At 48.2% G+C, this 24,550-nt stretch overlaps 2 protein-coding genes across 2 annotated transcripts; both read left to right on the top strand.

The window, feature by feature from the left end:
- The first annotated feature begins 10,088 nt into the window (after positions 1-10,088).
- Positions 10,089-12,676, top strand: CCNO (cyclin O). The gene is made up of 3 exons (XM_077772997.1): positions 10,089-10,597; positions 11,215-11,400; positions 11,919-12,676. Exons 1-3 carry the CDS (start codon positions 10,214-10,216, stop codon positions 12,402-12,404), a joined length of 1,056 nt encoding a protein of 351 aa, XP_077629123.1. The 5' UTR covers positions 10,089-10,213; the 3' UTR covers positions 12,405-12,676.
- Positions 12,677-18,095: 5,419 nt separating this feature from the next.
- MCIDAS (multiciliate differentiation and DNA synthesis associated cell cycle protein) lies at positions 18,096-24,302 on the top strand. Its single transcript, XM_077772974.1, has 7 exons — positions 18,096-18,212; positions 18,300-18,396; positions 18,576-18,667; positions 21,930-22,002; positions 22,565-22,788; positions 23,429-23,539; positions 23,782-24,302. Exons 1-7 carry the CDS (start codon positions 18,096-18,098, stop codon positions 24,220-24,222), a joined length of 1,155 nt encoding a protein of 384 aa, XP_077629100.1. The 3' UTR covers positions 24,223-24,302.
- Positions 24,303-24,550: the final 248 nt, after the last annotated feature.

Below are 24,550 nucleotides of genomic sequence, written 5' to 3'. Positions count from 1 at the left end.
CTGTGTCTCCCTCTCTCTCTGTCCTTCACTCCCTCCCTCTCTCTCTCAAAAATAAACCAACATTAAACAAAATTAGAAGGTCAATTAATCTATGAGGAAGGAGACAAGAATATACCATGGGGAAAAGAGAGTCTTTTCAAGAAAGGGTTTTGGGAAAACTGAACAGCTACATGGAAAAGAGTGAAAATAAACCACTATCTTACACCATATAAAAAAAACAAATTCAAAATCGATTAAAGACTTGAAGGTAAGACCTGAAGCCATCAAACTGCTAAGGGAAACACAGGAAATAAACTTTCTGCCATTGGTCTTAGCAATGATTTTTTGACCAGGCTCCTCAGGCAAGGGGAACAAAAGCTAAAAGAAATGAGATTATACCAAATGAAAAATCTTATGGACAGTGTAAGAAACCAACAACACAACAAAAGGCAGCCTACTAAATGGGAATAGAGATTTTCAAATCATATATCTGATAAGGGGTTAACATCCAAACTATCCAACCAACAATTAGAAAATGGGCAGTAGGGGCGCCTGGGTGGCTCAGTCAGTTGGGCATCCAACTTCAGCTCAGGTCATCATCTCACAGTTCATGAGTTCGAGCCCCGCAATGGGCTCTGTGCTACAAAGTTCAGAGCCTGGAGGCTGCTCCAGATTTTGTGTCTCCCTCTCTCTCTGCCTCTCTCCTGCTTCTGCTCTATCTCTCTCTCAAAAATAAATAAATTATTTTATGAATTATGTTAGAATCTTGAATGCGATTCTAGAATACAATCTAGAATGCACAATGCATGGAACAAATCAGATGCTTCCTAAGGGGTTCACACATATATGCCTGTAAGCTGAAACAGAAATAGGAGATATGATAATACAGAAATGTGCGTTTATAATGCTGAGGAAAACTGAGCATTTGTCTCTCCAAAGTACTATGGAACATTGTTCCTGAAGGGTACAACTTTAACATCCAGACTTGCCACGTGGGAAGAAAAAAAATTCAGCCACTCCATCCACTTATTTCAAATCCACATAGCTAAACACACTCTGAGAGTGGAGGCTGCCTCTCAACAGGGCACCGAACTCCCAACAGGGCAACCGAACTTCCTACTTGCTGAGAGCTTTTGTTAACTGCAGGCCCTTGGCTTTTCTCATAAATTCTAAGAAACCTATGACAAGGCAGCCCTCAACAGCTGCTCTGTTTTGATCTGCACCCTGTGATTTAACATTCAAGTAGCTGCATTACATATCGTGGCCTTCAGCCTTCCCTTTTGTTGTTTTTCAATAGGACCAGCTTTGCTTTCCATTTGGGACAAGAGGTTATTTTACCACAGTCTAAAGATACTAATTGCTGCCCTCTTTGTTGCCTGTGTTGTAAGGGAAAGAAAAGACAGGATAGATCTTCCCTATTTAACAGTGAAACTTGAGGTTATTTTAACATAGGATGCCCCACTGGGCATTAAAAAGACCTTTCTGCAACCTGCAGCCTCATCATTTGAAATAATAAAAGCAACAATAAACACAGAGACGTACTAGCTTTATATTTCATGTGGTTGGGAAAAATTAACTGTGTACAGTGAGCCTACTTCATATTCACTTCTTTTGCAAGCCACCTTGAGATAATTACTTCAGGAGAATTTAACTATCCTTTTCTAAACATTTGTAGGATTCCCTCCCCACCAGAAAATACTGCTCACCAAAGGACATATCAACTAAACCAATATTTTGAGAAATCTCACTTAGGGAATGGATTTGCACAACATTAAGAGAAAAAGACCTATTTTTACTTGTGATCACAAGCGGCACATGAGTAGGTTGAGCGTCCAACTTTGGCTCAAGTCTTGATCTCACAGTTCATGAGTTCGAGCCCCACGTTGGGCTCTGTGCTGGCAGCTCAGAGCCTGGAGCTTGCTTCAGATTCTGTGTCTCCCTCTCTCTCTGTCCCTCCCCTGCTCATGCTCTTTCTCTCATAAACAAACATTTTAAAAAATTATATTTATTTTGAGAGAGAGAGAGGGAAGGAGGAGAAGAGCGTGAGCCGAGAGAAAGGCAGAGAGACGGGGAGAGAAAGAATCCCAAGCCGACTCCGTGCTATCAGCACAAGGCCCAACGCAGGGCTCAATCCCATGAACCATGAGATCATGACCTGAGGCAAAACCAACTGCCATCCACTGAACCGACTAGGCCACCCAAGAGCCCCTAATATCATTTATATTTTGCTTGCTGTTTTACTTTCAGCCTCTCCCCTCCCCATTCTGTGCAAGGAGAGGCCTTGTGTGTCCTACCTACTGCCACAAACCGAGAGCAATGCCCAGTACTTAGTAGGCACTTGTTAAATCATAGCTGTGAAAGAGCAGAGACAGACAACTCCAGTGTTTAGGTACGCTGATATTCTAGTAACAGGGGATCTTTTTTTAAAGATTTTTTTTTTTTAAATGTTTTATTTATTTCTAGGAGAGAGAGAGAGAGCGTGAGCAGGGGAGGGTCAGAGAGACAGGGAGACACAGACTCCGAAACAGGCTCCAGGCTCTGAGCTGGCAGTCAGCACAGAGCCCGACGCAGGGCTTGAACCCACGAACCGCGAGATCATGACCTAAGCCAAAGTAGGACGCTTAACCGACTAAGCCACCCAGGCGCCCCTTTTTTTTAAAGATTCTTTATTGGTTTGTCTTAGATCTACTACTTAACTTAAAATGTATGTTCACACCAAGAATGGAACATGGAAAGCTGAACTTTTAAACAATCAGTCACTGCTCAAGTACAAAGCCACCAGTTTCCCTCACTCTCCAGGTCAGCCTTCTTTGTGAGACTGTCTCTTCACACCCAGCAAGGCTGCCAGATAATCGAATTTGTCCTCTCCCGACAACTTAAACTTGTTTATTCAGCACCAGGGCTCTCTGTGAGAAACCAAGTCAACTGTCACTTTCTCATGTCATTTCCTAACAGGTGGCTGGTTCCAAGAAATTAGATACAGTCTATGGTCGTCACACTCCAAATGGCTTAACACTTCTTTTACCCTTGAAGCCCTGCTTCTTTTTCCCTAGCTCAACTTGTGCTTCTGGCCCATGCATGGGGCAGGGAATTCTGCCTGCCTTGCTAAACTACACCACAGAGCCACCAAGTTTATCACAAAAAAGTTCAACCAGCTCTGACCCTCTGGGCTCCTCCATCTTTTATGGACTCTATTCCCTCAGCTTTATTCTCCTTTCTATGCAGTGGCCCAAGTGTGGACGCAAAGCCTCTGCTTGGTTCTCCCTTAGCATTTATCAAACACAGAACAGCACAGGGATGAACGTCCAGGCTAGAATCACAGACTTGGGTTTAAGTTCTGGTTTTCCGCTTAATTGCTGTGTACCCTCAAGCAAGCACCTGAGCCTCTCTAAAACCTCTCTCATTGGTAAAATGGGTAAAATAACTGTACCTCTTTCATATGATTGAAGTGATGATTAAATGCTACGTTAAATAGAAGTGGAACGTAACAAGGCCTAAGAAGTCACTGAATGCCAGCAATACAAGGTCCCATGTGATCTGGCCCATGAGCTCGCCTACCTCACCTGCTGCTCGCCTTTTCACTCCTGCTCCAGCTGCATTGGCCTCCTTGCTGTCCCTTCACATGGCAGACCTGCTCATGCCCTGGGGCCCCTGTATCACTATTTTTTCTGACTACGATGCTCCTCCCCATATGTCCACATGGCCAACTCCCCCATTTCCTAGAGTTCTCTGCCCAAATCTTTCCAGTGAACTTTATCAATCTACCTGTGGCACTCCCCATGTGCCAGTCCCCGTATCATTTGTCTCTCCCTGTACTTCCACCCCTAGAAACTCCACGAAGACAGGGATGTTTTTCTGTTCTGTTCACTGATACATAATCCAGCTTCCAAAACAACAGTCTCACTTATGCAGTTACAAAACTTTGCTCCTGGAGTGCACAGGCCCTGTTCTATTCTATCCACTCTTTCTAATGTTCACATATAATAGCGATCACCATTTCTTCAGGACTAACCTGGGTTCCCGGTTTTCAAATGTCCAGGCCACGTGCATATGAAAAATGCTATTTTTGAAATACATAACACATACAGTTCAAAATTCAAAAGACCAATGACAGTGTACAGCAGGAAGACCCACTCTCTCTTATTTCTGTCTCCCAGGANGACACACTGCTCTGCACCTTGCTTTATTTAATGCTTTCTTGTGTACCCTTCCAGGCAGATTCTATGCATATATAAGGGTATATGTATATGTATTTTTTTTTAACCTAAGTGACAATATATTTGCCATACTGCTCTGCAACTCACTTTATTTAGCACTGTATTTTGAAAATCCTTCTACATCAGTCCATGAATACCTGCCTCTTTTTTTTTTTTATTTTTGGTAAGTAGACTCCATGCTGTGGAGCCCAACTCAGGGCTTGATCACGATCCTGAGATCAAGACCTGAACTGAGATCAAGAGTTGGATGCTTCACCAACTAAGACATCCAGATGCCTCCTGCCTCATTCTTTTTAACAGCCACATAGTATTCTGTGTCTCATATGTCCCTTATTAAAGATAGTCAATTTTTGCTTTTAACAAGAATATTGTGATAAACTCCTTATCAAATAATTTTGCAGTGATGCAGAATAATTATCAAGGAGTGGAAATACTAAATTAATGATTATGTGCATTTTGAATCTTTACAGATCTTGCCCAATTGTCTTCCAAAACGGCTATACCAATTTACACTCTCACCAAAAACAGATGAGGCCTATTTCCCTAAATTCTCTTACCAAACGTTTAAACTTTTATCAAGCAGATTATGTACAAGAGAGTATCTCATGATGGCTTTAGTTTGCATTTTTCTTCTTATGAGTGCATCACGGAGGACTGTTCCCTCCTGACACCTCTTATCTACATTTGCAATTCTACCATCTAAAGGGAAAGCATCAGAGAGAGCATCAAGCTATGAAAGTTTGAAGAAAAGCTTTCAATTCAAGGCCCACTGAAACGAGTCACTTAGTCTCCCATATTACAAGAGCTGGGGTCTGAACTGGCCTCAAGCATGCTGCTACTTTGCTTACTACTCTTTTACTTCTCAATGTCCGATTCTTATCATATATGCATGTATATCAGCAAAATTATGGCAGGTATTATTTTCCTCAGCCACCCTGGATACCAGAAAGTCATACACCTTAGCTAGAAAAAAACGTAATTAGAGTAGCAGCAAGCTCATACTGAGCACTATCTGTGCCCACTATATGCCTTAACTAATCCTCACAGCAATTTTACAGGCTATTCTTATTACCCCTTTTTTTTTTTTTTTTAACAGGTAGGGAAACTGAGGAATAAAAAGGTTGAGTAACTTGTCCTGGTTTGCAGAGCTCATGTACTGCATAGCTGGGCTTCACACTGGAGGAGCTGACTCCAGAGCTGAACCTCTTCGCCACCACTACACAGTACCACCTATTCCAAGCAGAACAGCACTGGTGGGTGTGAATTGGAATGAAAAGCCCAGGTATGCATGAGGGAGGAAGCAATGCCCTTGAGTGTGTGCACCAAACCCTTGATGAACTGGTAACTGGCAAAGCAGGAAGAAGGCTGATAACAGAGAGGCTGCCTTTTCCCTAAGTGCCAATACTGGTGGACATTTAGATGTGCAAGTCAAAGTTCGCCTGGATGGCTCAGTCGGCTAAGCATCTGACTTTGGCTCAGGTCATGATCTCACTGCTCGTGAGTTCAAGTCCCACGTCAGGCTCGTCAGGCTCAGAGCCTGGAACCTGCTCCTGAATCTGTGTCTTCCTCTCTCTGTCCCTCCCTTGCTTGTGCGTGCATGCATGCACGCTCTTTCTCTCTCAAAAATAAACATTTAAAAAAATAATAAAGTAATGTTTAGATACGCAAGTCAAAATATCTGGCTTTAAAAATATGTGTTGAAAATTCCTGCTCTTTGTTTACTAAAAGCAGAAAAACTTGTCTGACTTCTAGTTCCCTTAATACTTTCCAATATGGGCACTTACCTACATTAATAGGAAATCGTTTAAAGTAATTTTAATTTTTAGTGACTGATATAAGTTTTAGTGATTTAAAATCAAAAGTGAGCTCAAGCATCTTGAGGTGCTAAGAATATTGTCCACATATAGGTGCCACCCCCCAACCCACTTACTCTGTTTGCTAAATAAGTACTGTTAGTAAATGCATTCTCCTACCTCAGTCACAGTCGAAGCAAAGCGCTGAGGCAGGGTGAGGGCTTTTGATTGAAGCTGAAGTGTCAAACTGGAAAAAAACAAAACTAGTTAACTTTAGTTCTATTATATTAATACTCTCTCGCAGGTTTCAAAACCACACCTGAAAATAAGCAGGGTCAAAACATGGTTAATCAACTTTCATTATAGAAACCTGGGTTTAATTAGGTTCTTTTTTTTTTTTTTACTGTTTATTTATTCATTTTGAGAGACAGGAGAGAGAATCTCAAGCAGCTCCACACTGTCAGCATGGAGCCCAATGTGGGGCTTGAACCCATGAACTGTGAGATCATGACCTAGGCTGAAATCTAGAGTGGGACACTTAATCAACTGAGCCACCCACGTGCCCCCAGGTTCTACAACTTTAAAGTATTCTATATTTACCTAGTGCCTTAAAGGTGTATTACACTCACGTCTCAAATTAGAAAAGATAAATTTTAAAGAACCTTCTAAGGGAAAGTAAAAAGCCCTTAACTGGGACTATGTTGTTCATACCACAAATACTACATCTACATGGCCTCCAGTGTTTCCCCTACAATCCATTTTCCACACATCAGCCAGAATAATCTTTTAAAATATAAGATAGATTCTCTCTCTTTTGGTAAGGCCTCCTCAGTGGGTTCAAGTAAAGTCTTCAGCATTTAATGGACCTTCAAGGTACTACATGATCTTGCTGTTAATCAGTAGCATGGTGATTACAGAACAAGGCTGTTGGAATCTTCATTCTACCATTTACTATCTGTGGGACCTTGGCCAAATTAATTTTCCTCTTTACTCCTCAATTTTCTTATCTATAAAAAGAGGACAATAATAAAATCTATCTCATAGAGTTGTAGTAAAGATTAAATTAGTACAATAATATTCATATGGATCATAACACAGTACCTGGCATACAAGTTTGATGTTAAGTATTAAGGATTATCTCCCTTCTCTGTCTTACAACTCTGTATTCCAGCCATTCCATATCAGGTAGACCTAGAATGTTACTAAAGCCATACTTCCAGACCTCCCAATATCCTATTCCTTTATGTGGGGAATTCTCACCCAAATCCCCCTCTTCTCTTCTTTCAAGCCCTTCATCTTCTGTCTTAGAGTAACCATCACTTGCACTGGGAAGCCTCTCCAGACCAGGCCACTTGGCTGTACCATGGGCTCCATGATACCCAGAAGGGGCTGCCAGATGTTAGAAGGCTCAGTTAAATTCAAATCTCAGACAAACAACAAATAATCTTTTAGTTTAAGTATCCCCCACAAAATATCTGGATGTCAGATAAATAACAATCTTTCAGCATAAAGTTTCCCATGCAATATCTGAAACAGATTGATGCTAAAATTTATCTGACACTTCATTTTAACTGTATTTTATTTGTCAAGCCTACACCCAGGAGATCCTCTATCATAATAATTTTTGAAATGTGACAAGTGGTTCTTTGTTTCTCCCACTAGAGTGCCAGCTCTGTGAATTAAGGATCCATGCAGCCTTTTTCTTTTCTTTTAAGATCTACACCCAACTTGGGGCTTGAATTACAATCCCTGAGATTAAGAATTGCATGCTCGGGGCACCTGGGTGGCTCAGTCGATTAAGCATCCAACTTTGACTTAGGTCATGAACTCACAGTTCGTGCCCTGCGTCGGGCTCTGTGCTGAAAGCTAGCTCAGAGCCTGGAGCCTGCTTCGGATTCTGTGTCTCCCTCTCTCTCTGATCCTCCCCTGCTCATGCTGCCTCTATCTTTCTCTCAAAAATAAATAAAACATTAGAAAAAAAAAAAAAAAGAATTGCATGCTCCATCGACTGAGGCAGCCAGGCACCCCAGAACCCATGAAGCCTTCACCATTCTCTTAGACCTGGCACAGCAGGCATTCCTCAGATACTGAGGAGTACATCACCTGTCAGTACAAAGCTCAGGTACTGCCTGTTGAGAGTTAACTGCAGACACCAGTCTCACATCCACAGGTGGACAAAATGACCCTTCTGCATTTTCATAAGAATTGACTTCCCAATGAAGACTTTAAGGTGACACTCTCCCACCACCACCCCCATTTTATGTTCAAAAAGGACTTTGAGTTTTCACATAGGTTTCACTTGACTCTCAGGCCAAGTATTAACAATCACATTTAACAAATGAGGAACCAGAGACTCAGAGAATGTAAACAGCTAGCCCACAATGACCAATAAATGGGAGTGACAATTTTGACCCCAGGAGTTGACTATGTGCCCCTTCCACTTTACCACATGGCCATCCCGGTGGATGAGAAGGATCAGAATTCCTAGATCCTTCCTCCTCATCCAGAAAGCTTCTCAAGGAAAAAGTCTGACATCTGAGCCCTCTCCACAGGTTTAATTGCTCCTCCCACAATAGTTCCCCAACAATAGCTTGGGAGAAGACAGCAAGTGCTAGCACCTGTTTGTTCAAAGAGGGTGGTTCTTACCTCATCTCTCAAGTTACAAATGCCACTATTTAGGTATGGAACTAAAGACCTTGCTCAGAGTTAGAGGGAAATAGGAGTAAAACTGACCAGACAGAGAATCTGTCTCTTTTCTCTTTCCTGCGTCTGTAGGAGAAAGCACCCCACACCCAACTACATTTCTGGGGGCAGGAATTTAAATTTGATTATACACATTTGTCCGCTTTCTTCTGAAATAAGGTGGGAATGGTTCAACCTGTTCTTGTGTCACCTGGCCAACTCACTTCTTGCAGTTGTCCTGGGAAGTTCATCAAGCTGAGAGTATGTAGGTTTTCTGCCACTGAGAAATGCCTCCAAGGCTGACTAGATGCTACTGGTGCCCCTTTATCTCAGGATCAAAGTCCCTAGGGAAAGGTTCACTCAGGCAGAGGACTCCACCTCCTACCTCTCAGAAAAGGAGGCCAGAGACTAAACCAGCAGTGCAGTGAGTAAAGTGCCACATCCAGCCCAGTCTCTCCTTCCTGGGCACTTCCCCTCAGGCTCCAGCTTTACTTTTTTGACCTTCTGAAGGAGCAAAAAAGGAGAGCGGGGAATAATCAAGGAGGACTGACCCGCCCCGCCCCGGGGAGCGGGCTAAAAGCTAATGACCCAAAACAGAAAAGGCCGTGAGCAATTCGATGAAGCTAGCAATGCAACCCTCCAATCGTGTTAGGTTCGCAACCCCTCCAGCTTACTTGGTTTGGGGAGGCAAGTGCGGAACAAATGTTACAGTACTGCAAATCTGCAGTCTGAGGTTCGCGGGGCAACCTCTGGTTTTCGGCACGACTGCGTGCCTGGCGGGCTGGACCAGCTCCCAGATACACAGCGCGGAGGAACCCGTGGAGGCTCTGCTCCCAGAGAGCAGCGCAAGGAGCGACACTCGGATCCTGGGGTTCCGCCTAAAAAAAAAAAATTTTTACAAACGCGGTCGAATTAGAATTATTGCTTGTGTAGGTTACTGAAGAAAACTCCCACGCTGACAGAATTCTAGTTGGAGCCTTCGTTTGGAGTTCGGAAGCTACCTTTTACAAAATTACCGATCGGGATTGGAGGCTGCGTAGAAAGTGCTAGCACGTACGAGATTATCCGGCCCAGGATTGCGCGACTGCTGCGGAGAGAATCTTTTGCCCGGGAGCAATAGAAGGAAGCGCCAGGTCAGGATTCGGCCCAAACTCAACTAAACCGCCGCCCCGCCCGCACCCCTGGAGGCGCGCGCAGCCCACGCTGCTAACCCGGCTCGGTTACCTGGGTAACGCAGGACGCACGCGGAGCTAGCAATTTATCCAGGGTGCGCTGCGACCCGGGTAGCTCCTCCTCTCGCTTGCGGGCCTCGCGAACTGGATGTTGCCAGCAGCTCGCTCGGAAGCGGTTCTTTAGCCGGGAAAACTCGGCCTTGTGCCGCTCAATAATCAGCCAGTGAGAAGCCGGGGGTGTGGTCGGGGGCCGGCGCCCGCAGAATACTTAGGGCCTCGCCGCCGATTCGGCCGGATTATTTCGCGCTTTCGTGAGCGCCTTCGGTTCGCCGCAGGCGGGGAACCTCCGAGGCGGCCACCAGGCTGCAGAATGGTGACCCCCTGCCCCGCGAGTCTCGTGAGCCCTGCCGCCCGGGCTAGGAGGCGAGACGACCAGAACCTCCGCGCCCCGGTAAAGAAGAACAGGCGCCCGCGGCTCCGGAGGAAGCAGCCGTTGCGGCCCCTGAACCCGTGCCCCCTCCCCGGAGACTCCGGTGTTTGCGACCTGTTCGAATCCCCCAGCTCTGGATCCGAGGGTGCAGACAGCCCCGCAGCTTCCGCGGCGCTAGGCTGCAGCTCCCTGCCGGCTCCTGCCCCGCAGGTGGTGCGGCTAGATCTACAGACCTTCCGGGACTACGGGCAGAGCTGCTACGTCTTCCGCAGGTCGCGGGAGAGCCACTTCCACCCGCGGGAGTCGCTGGCGCGGCAGCCACAAGTGAGGCGCGGGTAGAGCGAGCCCCCCGCCGCCTCCCCTCTGGGTCTCTCTTCCGCTCGGTTTGCCCCCCGCAGCGCCCCCGCCCGCGCTCACGGACGTTCTCCGTCCGAGCGGGAAAGGGCTTTGGAGGCCCGGGCCACTGTCCTCATTTTACAAACGGAGAAAAGTGAGGCCTAGACGCCTTAAGTGACTTGTCCGAAGTTCCCATACTGGTTAGCGGGGACAAGGTAGAAGGCAGAGGAGTCAAGACCGTTTCTGGGCTCCAGTAAGGACTCCTCCCGACCCCGGGCAAGCCATTTAACAATTCAGAGCTTGTTTCTTCATCTACAAAATAGGGGTCTCTTCCCCTCAGTGAATTGCTGAGAGGATTACGCAAGGTAATGTGTATACACGGGCGGCCACAGGGCCAGGGACGAATCCGAGCATTCCGGCTCCTTTCCCTGACCATTGGTGTCTACGCCGGAGCGCTGCCCGGGTTTGTCCATTTCCAGCGCCTTTACGTTTTTTCCTTTGTGCCTTCCTCCAGGGAAGCCCCCTGGGTTTTCTGGGCTGGTCTCTGCCGCAGACCCTCTTTGCGCTAGGCTCAGCCGGTCCTCCTCCCGCCTCCCTCCCGGCAGGTAACGGCGGAATCCCGCTGTAAGCTGCTTAGCTGGCTGATCCCCGTGCACCGCCAGTTCCATCTCTCCTTCGAATCGCTGTGCCTGGCGGTGAACACGCTGGACCGCTTTCTTACCACCACGCCTGTGGCTGCAGACTGCTTCCAGCTGCTGGGGGTCACGTCCCTGCTCATCGCTTGCAAACAGGTACTTGTACACAGGGTCTTAGGGGACCGCCAAGCTCTTGGCCACCCTCGGGTCACCACCTGGCTTTCCAAGTGCACACGATTTAGTGCTGGGCTCTCGGAATTAACTTTGTCATACATTTTCAAACGTAAGCACCCCACAGTTTTAACTTCACAATTTCCTCCCACCCCCAACTAACAGTCCTTTCACCCGGGCCCCCAAAGAAATAGGCTGAAATCAGTCCCAAAAGTAAGTCCCAACAGCTCTTTTTAGCCCTGCTATTCTAGTCTCCAGGGGAATTTTTTTTATTTTACTTTCTCAAACCTTTTTTTAGCTGGACTACTACTGTCCAGTTAGAGAACGGCGCTGGTACTATACCAAGTGATTAAAGTGGAAGTAACGGAGAGGCGACCACCCAGCCATGTCGCTGGGAGGAATTGGGGACGAGGGGAGTCCTGGTTTTCTCCTGGGTTTCAGACTGGGGTGGGCGTCGGGCCCTGGAGTCTGCGCCGCGGGGTCTGAACGCCCCTGGTTAACAGGTGGAGGTGCACCCGCCGCGCGTGAAGCAGCTCCTGGCCCTGTGCTGCGGTGCCTTCTCCCGGCAGCAACTCTGCAACCTCGAGTGCATCGTGCTGCACAAACTGCACTTCAGCCTCGGTGCACCAACCATCAGCTTCTTCCTGGAGCATTTCACTCACGCGCGCGTGGAGGCCGGGCAGGCTGAAGTCTCCGAAGCCCTGGAGGCACAAGCCTTGGCCCGCGGCGTGGCAGAACTGAGCCTGGCCGACTATGCCTTCACCAGCTATACTCCCTCCCTGCTGGCCATCTGTTGCCTGGCGCTGGCTGACCGTATGCTCCAGCTCCCGCGCCCGGTGGACTTGCGTCTAGGCGGGCACCCCGAGGCCGCTCTGCAAGACTGCCTGAGCAAGCTGCAGCTACTGGTGGCCATAAATGAAACCTCCCTGACTCACATGCTGCCCTTCCAGATATGCGAGAAGTGCAGCCTGTCCCCGAAATTGAAATGAAATAGACATGTGGTTTCCTTTTTCATCCTAACCCAGCTGCTGGACGACTCCCCTTGTTTTGAAGGAGTGCACTTTTGGCCAGCAGAAGGGTTCATGGCTCCCACTTAATCACGAGGTCATCCTGCAGGTTGTAAATAGTGTACTATACCCGCATCTCCTTCTTTATTTATTTTCCTAAGAGCACATGAGAGACCGGAGTTTTCCCCCAATAAACGTACTGTTTTAGTTTGTCTGAATGCTACGATTCCCCGTGTTATCTCCTGAGAGGGAAGGTAAAGGCAGCTGGGGAACAGAGGCCATCAGTAACGATGGAGGGGCCCTGCCTCCCTTCAGTCTACTCTTTAGAGTGGGAACATCAGGTCTGAGAGGGTATCTTCAAGGCCTGTATCCTGTGACCCTCTTAGGCGGCTGAGGACTGCTCATTCCTAAAGGTCCAAAGGGAAGGTGGGATGTGAACTTGAATAGAACCCCCAGCAGGCCATGCCGTATGGAGGGGCTGGGGTGCAGAGGATGCCCAGCTGGGAAGCTTTGGGGACAATACATGCCCACGAACTAGGGCAAAGCAAAAGCTGCTCTGACAATTAACAGATGTTGAGAATGAAGGCGTTGCAGGCAGTTGTGGCCCCATAAATAGAGCCCATTTACCCTGCAATCACTTGTTTCAACAGTTCGCATATGTCTTAACACCTGTTGCATGTGAGCCCAGGGTAACAATGGCATAGTAATCATGGCTATCATTGAGTGCTTAAGTGTACCAGGCACTGTGTTCAGCATTCATTATTTTAATCCTCCAATTCTATGAGGCAGAGTTTATTATCCCATTTTCCAGAGGACTCTGGCCCACATAGAGAATAGTAGTATAGAGTAGTATAGAGAGAGAAGAATAGTAGAGGAACCAGGATTTGAAGGCAGATGATTAGACTCCAGAGTCCCATCATTAGCCACACTGCTCAACTTCCCCCACATACAGGTTTGTGGAAATGCTCAAAAATGAAACAAAACAAAACACCATCTTCCTGATGTAGGAGTGAGACAACTCCATGTCTTTCATTCAATAGAAACTATATGGGGGCCCCTGGATGGCTCAGTTGGTTAAGCCCCTGAGCTCAGGTTATCCTCTTGGGGGTGGTTGGGCTCTGCACTGGGCATGGAGCCTACTTAAGGTTCTCTCTTGCTCTACTTCTATCTAAAAAGAAACTAGTGAACATAGCTGGAGAGCCAGCACAGTCCCTGCCTCCAGTTGTGTTACAGGCATTATTTTACAAGTGGGGAAACTGAGTTAGAAACTAGACTGAGACTTGCTGGAGTGAACTCCACAGCTGTCTTATCTTCATCATTCTCCCTGAGTCTGTTGTAGGCCTGGAGTCTCAGTTCTGTCAACTCCAAACCAATGTCTTAACCTCTCTGAGGCTGGAACAATCTTAATAACAAATGAGATCCTAAGGTAGTATAAAATAGTGATTTTAAAAAGTGGCTCTGGAGTCAGTTTGCTGGGTGACTTTGACCAAATATCATCTCTGTCCAAGTCTCATCCGCAGAATTAGGAAAAACAATAACCTATTTGGTAGGACTGTGGTATGGATTTAATGAGATGTTCCATACAAATCCCCCTGCATGGGTCCTCGCATACAGCAAATCTTCAAGAAATGAAGGCTGGTGGCAGTAGGTACAAAGGAGGGGAGGAGTTAACACAGAGGAAAAACTCGGAGAAAAAATGGAAGGCAAATATGGGAAAATGTTAATTTTGGAGGTGAACATACTGCACTGTTTTTTCAAATTTTCTGTATGATTTAAAAAATTGACTTTTGGCAGAATAAACTCAGTCATGTTCTACTACACTTAGAATCAATTTAAATGTATGACAAATGTGCATAAATGAAAAGCAAACACGCTCAAAGCAGATTTGGAGAATCTTCCTTATACTTCCCTTCACAAGCCCCCTCCCAGCACTAGGAGCACTTACTCTGAGCTCTTCTGATCCCTTCTCTGCCTCCAGGAACTGTTTCATTTTTGGCTCAGTGATCGGGAAGTGGTGATCCCCAAGCTGTTTGAGGAAAAGCTGGTCTGTGATGGGAAAAGGAGAAGGCAGAAAATTATACATCTGACCCAAGTCCAAAATTATCCAGAGCCCTCAAACAGGCTGTTGAGGGGCGACGTAGGGCCACTAGCTCTTCTACAAACGAGCGACTTTGGGGAGGAGTTGTTTTCACCAGCATTGACTCCATCACTCAGCCAACATTGATATGAGTGAGTTGGTTCCAGAACCATCCAGATTAGGAGTCATAGATTCATGCTATTGTAGCTCTTTTTGCCACATTTTTGTGTACAACGGTTCTATTTTTCAACTATGTTTTGGAACTCACTGAAGAAAAATGAGTCTAATCTGTAAAATCTGGGATTGGTCTCCACGTGTAGAGATCTCCCAGAAACTCAACTAAGAACTCCCCTATTCCTCTTACAGATTGGGAAGTTGGATAGGGATGGAGGATGGACTGGCTAATGAGCAGGCTACTGAGGCACCAGAAGAAGAGCCCGGAATAGGTTGTGGGAGGCTGGAGGTACAGCTGAAAAGCTTCCTTAAAACAACAGCAACGACATTAACTTACAAGCACCAGTTGCATTACATAAATGATCTCATCTTCATAGTACCTCTATTGAAGTCACTGGTATGCTTTTCCTTCAACAAAAAAGATTTTTTTTTTTTTAAAGGAACCTCCATACCCAACGTGAGTCTCGAATTCATAAGCCCAAGATCAAAGTTGCATGTTCCAACTGACCGAGCCAGCCAGGTACTTTTCCTAAAGATCTGGGGCCCACCGATCTTGTGGAGCCTCGTTCCAATCCTCAGGTACTCTGACCCTAAAGCCAGAGCTCCTCTCCATCAGTGATATCACTCCAACTCTAGCTGCCTCACCTCACCTCAAGCGGGTCCCTGCATCGAAAAAGGTCACAAAGTCTCTTAAGTCTATTCTAGTTCTATTGTAGAATCATCTCCATCAGTATTAGGGGTTTCTTTATTAAGCCAGATAATAGGTGCAAGTAGAAAGGATCATGCCACCTTAAAAGTATTTTCACTACTATTACTCCGTATAAGACAAAGTATGGTCAACTAATCTTCCACAAAGTAGGAAAGAAGATCCAATGGAAAAAAAAAACAGTCTCTTCAATGAATGGTGTTGAGAAAACTAGACGGCAACATGCAGAAAAATAAAACTGAACCACTGTCTTACACCATACCCAAAAATAAATTCAACATGGATGAAAGACCTAAACGTGAGACAGGAAACCATCAAAATCCTTGGGAAGAACACAAGCAGCAATCTCTTTGACCTCAGCAGGAGCAATTTGTTACTAGATATGTCCCCTGAGGCAAGGGAAAAACAGAAGCAAAAATGAACTATTGGGACTTCAGCAAGATAAAAAGCTTGTACAATGAAGGAAACAACAAAACTAAAAGGCAGCCTACAGGCTAGGAGAAGATATTTGTAAATTACATGTCGGATACACAGTATCTAAAATCTATAAAGAATTTATCAAACTCAAAACCCAAAAAGCAAATAATCCAGGGGCACCTGGGTGGCTCAGTCTGTTGAGTGTCCAACTCTTGATTTTGGCTCTGGTCATGAAGGCAGGGTCATGTGATCAAGCCCTGCCTCAGGCTCCACACTCAGCATGGAATCCGCTTGAGATTCTCTTTCTTTCTCTACCCCTCTCCCTGGCTCACACTCTCACTCTCTAAAAACAAAACAAGAAAAGAACCAAATAATCCAGTTAAGAAATGGGCAGAAGACACGAATAGACACTTTCCCAAAAAAGACATCCAGATAGCTAATAGATACATGAAAAGATGCTCAACATCACTCATCATCAGGGAAATACAAATTAAAATGTATGAGATACCACCTCACACCTGTCAGAATGGCTAAACTTAACAACACAAGAAATAACAACTGTTGACCAGGATGTGGAGAAAGGGGAACCTTCTTACTGTTGATGGGAGGGCAAACTGCTGCTGCCACTTTGCAGAACAATATGGAGGTTCCTCAAAAAGTTAGAACTACCCCCATGACCCAGCAAGTGCACTACTAGGTAGTTACCCAAAGGATGCAAAAATAGTTTTGAAGGGGTGCATGAACCCAGACGTTTATAGCATTATCAACAGTAGCCAAACTATGGAGAGAACCCAAATGTCCATAGACTGATGAGTGGATAAAGATGTGGGGTATGTGTGCATATTGGAATATTACTCAGCCATCAAAAAATGGAATTTTGCCATTTACAACGAGGTGAACAGAGCTAGAGTGTATTAAGCTAAACAAAATAAGTCAGAGAAAGACAAATACCAGATTATTTCACTCATGTGGAATTTAAGAAAGAAAACAGATGAACATATGGTAGGGGAGAAAAAGAGAGAGGGAAACAAATAGTTTAAAGACAGAACAAACTGAGGGTTGGTGGAGGAAGGTAGGTGGGGGATGGGCTAGATGAGGGATGGGTATTAAGGAAGGCATTTGTTATGATGAGCACTGAGTGTTGTATGTAAGTCATGAATCACTAAATTCTACTCCTGAAGACAATATTGCACTGTATGTCAACTAACTAGAATTTAAATAAAAATTTGAAAAAAGACAGATACTAACAAGGTGCCAAAAAGAGGTTACAAAGATAATTTTAGATGATTGCTCAAATTGGATAGAGATGAGTGGTCCTGACAGAGATATTAACCAGGAATTTAGAGATGCCCCTTCCTGGAAGAGCCTTCGTGCTTCCGAAGGGCAGCCAAGACCCCCTAGAGCAAGCAAGTCTGGCTGTACAGAAGTTGTCCAAATGCTGTGGTGGGCAGAGAAGCCCTTTGGGGAGAAAGAGACTATGGTTTCAGAGGATTTTGGCCCATCCACGGTGCCATTTTCAGAAACCAGTGGAAAATTTGTAGATGTCACTTTTCCTATACCCACCCACCATTTTGATGCCCCGGGAAGCGTGGGCTAGGGGTTCAGAGTATCAAGACTGTTCAAGTCGGTGAATCAAGACCAGAAGTGCGCCCCAGTCTTGGGGGAAGGGTCTTCTGTAACGCGGAAGCAGTTCTGGGGAGTCCCTGCCATAATTCTACACCACCACCCAAATCCAACAGATTGGCCTGGCTTTAGCGAGTGTCAGTCTGCGTTTATTTCGTGTCTTACGGCTGGGGTGGGAAGGAAATGAGATAAAAAATCGTTAACTTTTCCATCTCTGCGGTCCAAAAGCGGGAAGGCGGTGCCCAGTGTTCGGGACCGGTGGGGTTCCTCCGCCCTCATTCCCTTCCTGCGTCTGGCACGGCCGGGAGGCGGCGGCGCCAACGCTCACGAAAAGGGCGCTCGCGGGCCGGGGCCGCGCGCTCGCAGCTCCCCGGGGAAGCCGCGTTGCCAGGTTAGGTTTAACGCCTCCGCCCGCGCGCAGATTGTCACGGGCTGAAGGCGCCACCTCTGGCGCTCAGGCGCGAGCCGCCCCTCCCGCTCGGCAGTCTTCCCTCTGCACTCGGCCCTCCTCCCGCACCTCTACAGCCACCCCTCGCCTCCAACCCCGCCACGCGGCTTCCCCTGCTGGCGCCAGGCGGAGCGCTGAGTGTGGGTCGCCAACGCAGCGTCTGTAGCCGGCTCCGAATAACCGGCCCCTGGCTCCCGGCTCCTGGGCCCAAGTGGCCGGGTCGGCAGGATGCAGCCGTGCGGGGGTGCCGCGGCGGGACGCCGAGCCTTCGACAGCATCTGCCCCAACAGGATGCTGGAGCTGCGGGGCCGGCCTTTCGGCAAGCCAGGGAAGCTGGAGAAGAAGGTGGGGCTGCGGGCCGGTGCCGGGCAGGGTCCGTACGCTTCGGGTCCCCGGGGCTGATCCATGCTCACCGTTTCTGTGTCCGGCTAGTTCGCCCCTCCGCGGAGGTTCTTTCCGGGTTGCAGCGGCGGTAGCCCAGTGTCGGTCTACGAAGATCCGCGGGACCCGGAGCCCTCTGCGCTGCCAGGTGAGCCTTAGTGGCTCCCGCGCTACCTCTCGGGTTCCCCGAACCGGGTGGGTGGGGCACGCGTGGCTCGAAAGAGCTTTCCTTTACGGGGCTCGGATGCCCTGGCGGGGATGCCAGCGACGAGACCTGGCCGAGAGGCTGAGGGTCCGCCGCGCGTGTCTCCGGTTCTGCCCGCGCAGCGCTCACCACCATAGACCTGCAGGACCTCGCCGACTGCTCCTCGCTACTCGGGTCCGACGCGCCGCCTAGTGGTGACTTGGCCGCACTGCAGGTATCTCCCCTCACTCTCGAAGCCTAGCGACCCAGATTCCGACTCCGGAGTCAAGGGTTCATTTTCCGCAAAGGCTGTCTCATCTCAAGCGGGGAGCGCAGGCACGTTTGGCGAGTGGGGCAGACAGAGTGCTGGAATCTCAGTCCGGAGGACCGGAACTTCTTCCTCCCTCCTAGTCGGTGACGACTGACACATTCTCAGAGCTGCTCTGACCAACCTGGGACAGAGGGGCTCACTTGGAGGAGTACCCTCCTGGGAAAGGGTCTCCCGTTCTACTCCCCAGCTTTTCCCTGGACCCTGACAAAGCAATACGGAGACTGCTCAACTGAGGAGCCAGGCGAGTAGGTGGGAGCAAATTTGAGAGCTGGGCACCCCGTGCCTAACCTGTCAGTGCGCCCAACATTCCCTTCCTGGCTATTCACTAACAGTTTTCATTCCCCGGGTATCTAAGGAGTGTGAAGATTGGAGGATAACTCCTCGATCAAGACTGGAAAAGACGAAAAGAGTTTACATTTAGGGGAAGAGGGACCAAGGACAAAGATCTCTGGAAGAAATCTGACAGAAAACGTTCCTCTCTGCCGAGATGGGCCTTCAGCAATTGGGCACCTTTAAAAAAGGCATTTTCTCCCCCTGCAAAGGCTCATGTCACTTACCCTCATGGGGCAAAGAGGTATTTTGACTTTTTTCTTTTCCTCAAAAACCTATTTTCTTACTCCCATCCCACTTCTACCACTTGCCAGGGCGGACACTCACGAGGCAGATGATGGAGCCTCCCAGCACTGGTGTCTGGGAAGCCAGAAGCCTGCCTGGCTCATCAGTGGGCCATGCAGTGGTCAGGAGTCCAGGAGGTCTTAGCTACATGCAGCCTACAGGAAGAGTGCCAGCTCCAGCTTCCTGGCAGCAGGTCCTTGGCACATGGGGTCCATGGGTAAATGGCCAGCACTGAACACTCCAAAAGATATGACCACCTCCCAGAACTGAGGTTGGTGGTGGGAAACAGCTTTCCAGGCTTCCTCTCAGTGTCTGGGTTAGAATTGGGTTAGAGCCCAGATGGACTCAGGGTAGGTGGCCGCTGAGAGTAGAGATTGTTCAGGCAAGCGGTGAGAGTGGGCGTTGGCCTGTAGATGCTATTTTATTTTTCTTTTTACAACTGGATGCTCAAATAAGGAAAGACAAACTTTGAGCATCTTTCATCTGACTCAGAGGCCCAATCACTCCCTCACTCCAACATGCTTATTTTGCAAGTAATGAAAACCAAGCAGGCTCTTGTTGAATTTTTGCTTAAGGAGTCACAACTTAAATTTTACATCATGTTCTGTATTAGCCTCTTGTTTTTCTTTTTCTTTCTTTCTTTTTTTTTTTTTTTTTTTTTTTTTTTTTTTTTTTTTTTTTTTTTTGCCTCCTTTGTAGTTTGGGGAAATGCCAGATTTGTATCTAATTGGGAAGGTAGGATTCAAAATTTCAAGCACAGAGCTCATATCAGATGGCCCAAGAGGTCCAGAACTTTTCCTTGGGAAGAAAGAACTGGTGCAGAGAAAAAGATTCCCCTTAGAGGAAGATCCCCTGGAAAAACCCTGGCCAGTGCACACTCCGGTCAAATTTTCTAGCTTCCTTCCTGCTGGGTAAGGTGAACAGAAGGAGGAGCCTCTCTAGAAGTGTTTGATGTCCAGAATGAGCCAAGGACCTGGAGGAAGCATTTCCTGGGCTCCACTTCCTGAGTTGGCTTCAAGTCTCCTTGTGGTAAAGGGCTTTGGCTGAATCTCTACTAAAAGGAGGACCTTTCCACCCTTTGAAAATGAGTCTGGTTTCATTTGAGCCAGCTCCTTCAACCAGAACAGAACTTGTGTTTCAGGATTTGTCTGAGTCCTTTCTAAGCTCCTTTGCCCCTCATAGCCTCAGTTCCCAACTGGTGCTTGAGGCCTCTTGGATTGAAGTTTTCCTCCTTGAGGAAAACTGATACTTGTACTTTCTTTGAGGTTAGGGACAGACTAGGTACCTCTTCTTAGCATTATTTGAATAGTAAAGAAGAGCTTTGGGGAGATGAATATGATTAACACAAGGGAATCAATCAATAACAGTGGAATCAGTAGAATACATATTTCTGATGGGCATATTAGATACCTTCCTCACACCATATGCCTTGAAAAACTTCTTACCTCTTCTCCAGTGCTGTCTTCATTGCAAGCCAGGCTTTCCTTAAAAAGATAAAAGCTAGAGGCAGTGAGGTATAGAGGAAAGAAGATTGAAACAGTCTCCATGATTCGCCCCAATTCCATTTCAGAGTTGGTTGACTTGGGGCAATTCAATTTCTCGCAGCTTGAGATTCTTTATGGTGGGGGAGGGGAGTCACCTCCTGTGTGCTGCCTGCTTCCTACACTGGTGTGAAAATTAACATAGGGACTCTGTTGTGAAAGGCTTTTGTCAACTCTAAATGTCCACGAATTAAGGAAATAAGAATATTCAGAAGCTGCCAGCCTTCTGTCTCCTGCCTCACATGGACAGGCACATTACAGAACCAGGAGAGTGTCCAGTTCAGGATGTTGGGGGTGTCTTACACAGTGCGCAGGCCGGGTGGGGGTGGGGAGTGGTGGAGAGGCGAAGTAAACACCTGACTCCTGGAGAAACAGAAGGGCCATAGGGGTCACACTTGCTGCGTGCTGAACAGAAACACTTTCCTTGGCATCCTTGCCCCGTCATCATAGCCTACCTTTCCCTTCCTTTATGGGGAGAAGGCGGTTTAGCTGTGACTGAACGTTGGCGGGATATATAGCCTCAAGTTATTTCTTTGGGTGACCCTCCCCACACTGTAGGGTCTTGGGAGGAAAGACGGAGTATAAGCACGCCCGCTCCCTCATCTTAGGGCAGTAGCTCCGCGACGCGGTCGGGGGCAAGTTGAACTGAGAGCTGGAAGAACTCAGTGGACCTGGCGGAGGCAGCCGGTAGTCTGGGGGCGGGCCAGTGAGGCAGCAGGAGGCCAGGCCCAGGGGCCAAGACACTGTGCAAGGAAGGACCCACGCCTCAAACGCAGCCCCGAACAGTTCTGGCGTCCCTCAGGACCCTCCGGAGCTGGTCCCTGCCACGCCTGCTGGGTTCCACGCCTGGGATGGGGCTTTGATTTTCAGGCTTGGCTGCGAACCAGGGTGCATGCGGACCCGCTGCCAAACCCGGGATAAAGACACTCGGTCTGGAGTTTCAGACCTGCTGGACTTGACATGAACTAGTTTACACCTCTGGTTTGTTTGTTGTTGTTGTTTCTTTCTAGAACCATTCCCTGCAAACTGCAGCGGACTTTGATCTGCAGGATTTCAGAGACACAGTGGATGATCTCATTTCAGGCAAGTGGCGTCTCCTTGCAGTTAAATAAAGGAGGCAGAGGTGTTCTTCGGCTGCACCAATCACACTAGTTCAGATTTCGATTTCGTGGTGGTGAAGGTGGTAAACCCAGCATCTGTCAACGTCGTCAGTAACTCATCAATGGGTCAGGCTCTTGCGTGTTTATGAGACTTCACCCTTCCTCACAGAGAAGATGAATCGCTGCATCTATAGCACTTTCTCAGTTTGTCGGTCTGAGGTCTGGGAGAGGGAGCCCCACGCTGTCACGTGGTCAGGGAGAGGTTGGGTGACAGTCGTGTACAGAAAAGCGGGCCTGTGTGACTTCAGGCAAGTTTGTCTTGGCCACGGTGGCGATCCAGTTCAGATCAGGTCGGTAGGCATACACCGGGCGCCTGCTGTGTATGAAGAAGACAGAAAGGGTCTGGGAATCGTAGAGACCTCAGAGTGAGGGGTGCTTTACTTAACAAGGTCTTCACAAAAACCCGACGTCCCGCGTGGAGTTTTGTCCCCGTAGCTAGCTGGGCCGCGTCTGAGGCGGCGAACCTAGCTCGCACTCTTCCTCAGACTCATCCTCTTTGATGTCGCCCCCTCTGACCGGCGGAGACTTCCCCTTCTCTCCTGGCGACGTACTGCCATTTGGGCCCTGTCTCTCTCCGCCGCTGGACCCAGGGGCACTGCAGCCACCGCCGCTGCCCCCTCCAGACGTGCCCCGGCCGGAGCAGTACTGGAAGGAAGTGGCCGACCAGAACCAGAGGGCACTGGGGGACGCGCTCGTTGAGAATAACCAAGTAGGGACACTGGGCTGGAATCCTGGGGTGGGGGGTCTGGGTATGGAGCTCCGGGCGGAAGTGGGGGTTGCAGGGGCTGGCAGGTGTCTCTTTGTAAGTCCAAACCAGTGGATGGGCGAGCTTCGGGTAGCTTCTATTGCTCCAGGGGCTCCCCGCAGTTTCCAATCTCAGTAAGTGGGAATAATCCTGCCCGACCAGATTTTTAACAGGGACACCAGTGTTTACTGAAAGATTCCTATATGTCTGGTATTGTGCTTATCCATTTAGTTTCTCTTCTCATTTAATATTTACAATCACTGAAGATTGTAAAGATACTCTTACTTACTAGTCCCATTTCACAAATTAGGAAACTGAGGTATAAAAAGATTGAACTTTCAGAGGCAGAACCTAGATCTGCTTGTTGCCCAAATTCGTACTCTTCACTCTACCACCTACATTGAAAACTGAGATACATTTTGTCCAAGTGCCTTGTAAAACAAACAAAAGTCAAATAAACAAGATTATTGGTCTCACCAGTGTAAATGCCCTTGGGCCCCCAGTTCCAGATTAGGTGTTAGAATCCTGGTATAACTCAGGCAGGGTATATAGAGGAGACCGGCCACAGTGGCCTACGTCTTCATGTGTGGGTCTCCTCCTGCAGCTGCACGTGACGCTAACCCAGAAACAGGAAGAGATCGCTTCGCTCAAAGAGCGGAACGTGCAACTGAAGGAACTTGCCAGCCGGACCCGGCACCTGGCCTCGGTGCTGGATGTAAGCGGGGTGCGGGAGTGTGGGATACTGCAGGACGTCGGAAATAGTCCTGGGCACTCATCACCCTGTCCCCAGGATTGGGACCCAGAGGGAGTTGGGAGACAGGTGGAGGCTGCTGGGAGCATGCTAAGCCACTTTGCAGCTCGCGTCTGGGCCCGCTTTGCGCTCCCCGCAGCGGGGGGGGGGGGGGGGGGGGGTGTCCAGCTTGCCGCAGCTTGGCGCCCCTCCCCCATATTTTGTAGAAGCTGATGATCACGCAGTCCCAGGATTGCGGGGCGACAGCCGAACCCTTGCTGCTCAAGGCGACAGCCAAAAGGAGCCTGGAGGAGTTGTTCAGTGCTGCGGGGCAGGACTGCGCGGAAGTGGATGCCATCCTGAGGGACATTTCCGAGCGCTGCGATGAAGCGCTGCAGAGCCGCGACCCCAAGCGGCTCCGGCTGCAACCGGAGCCCGCGAGGAGGGATGACGTGCCGGGGAAGCTGCACGGCACCTTCCGGGGGCTGAGCACGGACTGCAGCCGGAGCGCGCTCAACCTGAGCCACAGTGAGCTAGAAGACGGCGGCTCCTTCAGCACCCCCATCCGCAGCCACAGCACCATCCGCACCCTCGCTTTCCCCCAGGGCAACGCCTTCACGATTCGGACCGCCCACGGGGGATACAAATTCCGCTGGGTCCCCAGTTGAGCTGGGATGTGGTTCCCCCAAACACTGCGCTGTATCCGGACTGAAGCGCCCGGAGGCTGTTTGGGAGTAGCTGGAACGGTTTCGTGAACCTAGCTGCTCCCCCTGCTGGGCGAATGCCNTTTTTTTTTTTTTTTTTTTCCAGAAACAAAAAACATCTCAATAATGATATATTGCAAAGTCCTGGTATAGAGCACTATATATTCCCTCCCCTTCCACAGTGTATGTTGTATGTGTGCGTGTAAACACACGTATAAATCTCAGTTTTAAAAGTGTTTATTTTTAGTAGCTTTGAATTATGTACTTTTAGAGCTGGAAAGGACTTGGAAAT

Source organism: Crocuta crocuta, unplaced genomic scaffold (genome assembly GCF_008692635.1).
Source record: "Crocuta crocuta isolate KB4526 unplaced genomic scaffold, BGI_CrCroc_1.0 scaffold107, whole genome shotgun sequence".
Taxonomy (NCBI): Eukaryota; Metazoa; Chordata; class Mammalia; order Carnivora; family Hyaenidae; genus Crocuta; species Crocuta crocuta.
The sequence above is the reverse complement of the archived record's forward strand: the minus strand, read 5'-3'. Positions and strand labels throughout refer to the sequence as shown.

What these genes read in the sequence shown, in the direction of transcription:
- MCIDAS (XM_077772974.1), top strand. Translation starts at nt 18,096, where the DNA reads ATGCAGCCGTGCGGGGGTGCCGCGGCGGGACGCCGAGCCTTCGACAGC. An exon ending in GGAGCCCTCTGCGCTGCCAG is followed by an intron (nt 18,397 to 18,575) that starts GTGAGCCTTAGT and finishes CTGCCCGCGCAG; the next exon opens with CGCTCACCACCATAGACCTG. An exon ending in ACCTGGCCTCGGTGCTGGAT is followed by an intron (nt 23,540 to 23,781) that starts GTAAGCGGGGTG and finishes CATATTTTGTAG; the next exon opens with AAGCTGATGATCACGCAGTC.
- CCNO (XM_077772997.1), top strand. Translation starts at nt 10,214, where the DNA reads ATGGTGACCCCCTGCCCCGCGAGTCTCGTGAGCCCTGCCGCCCGGGCT. An exon ending in CGCTGGCGCGGCAGCCACAA is followed by an intron (nt 10,598 to 11,214) that starts GTGAGGCGCGGG and finishes CCCTCCCGGCAG; the next exon opens with GTAACGGCGGAATCCCGCTG. An exon ending in TGCTCATCGCTTGCAAACAG is followed by an intron (nt 11,401 to 11,918) that starts GTACTTGTACAC and finishes CCTGGTTAACAG; the next exon opens with GTGGAGGTGCACCCGCCGCG.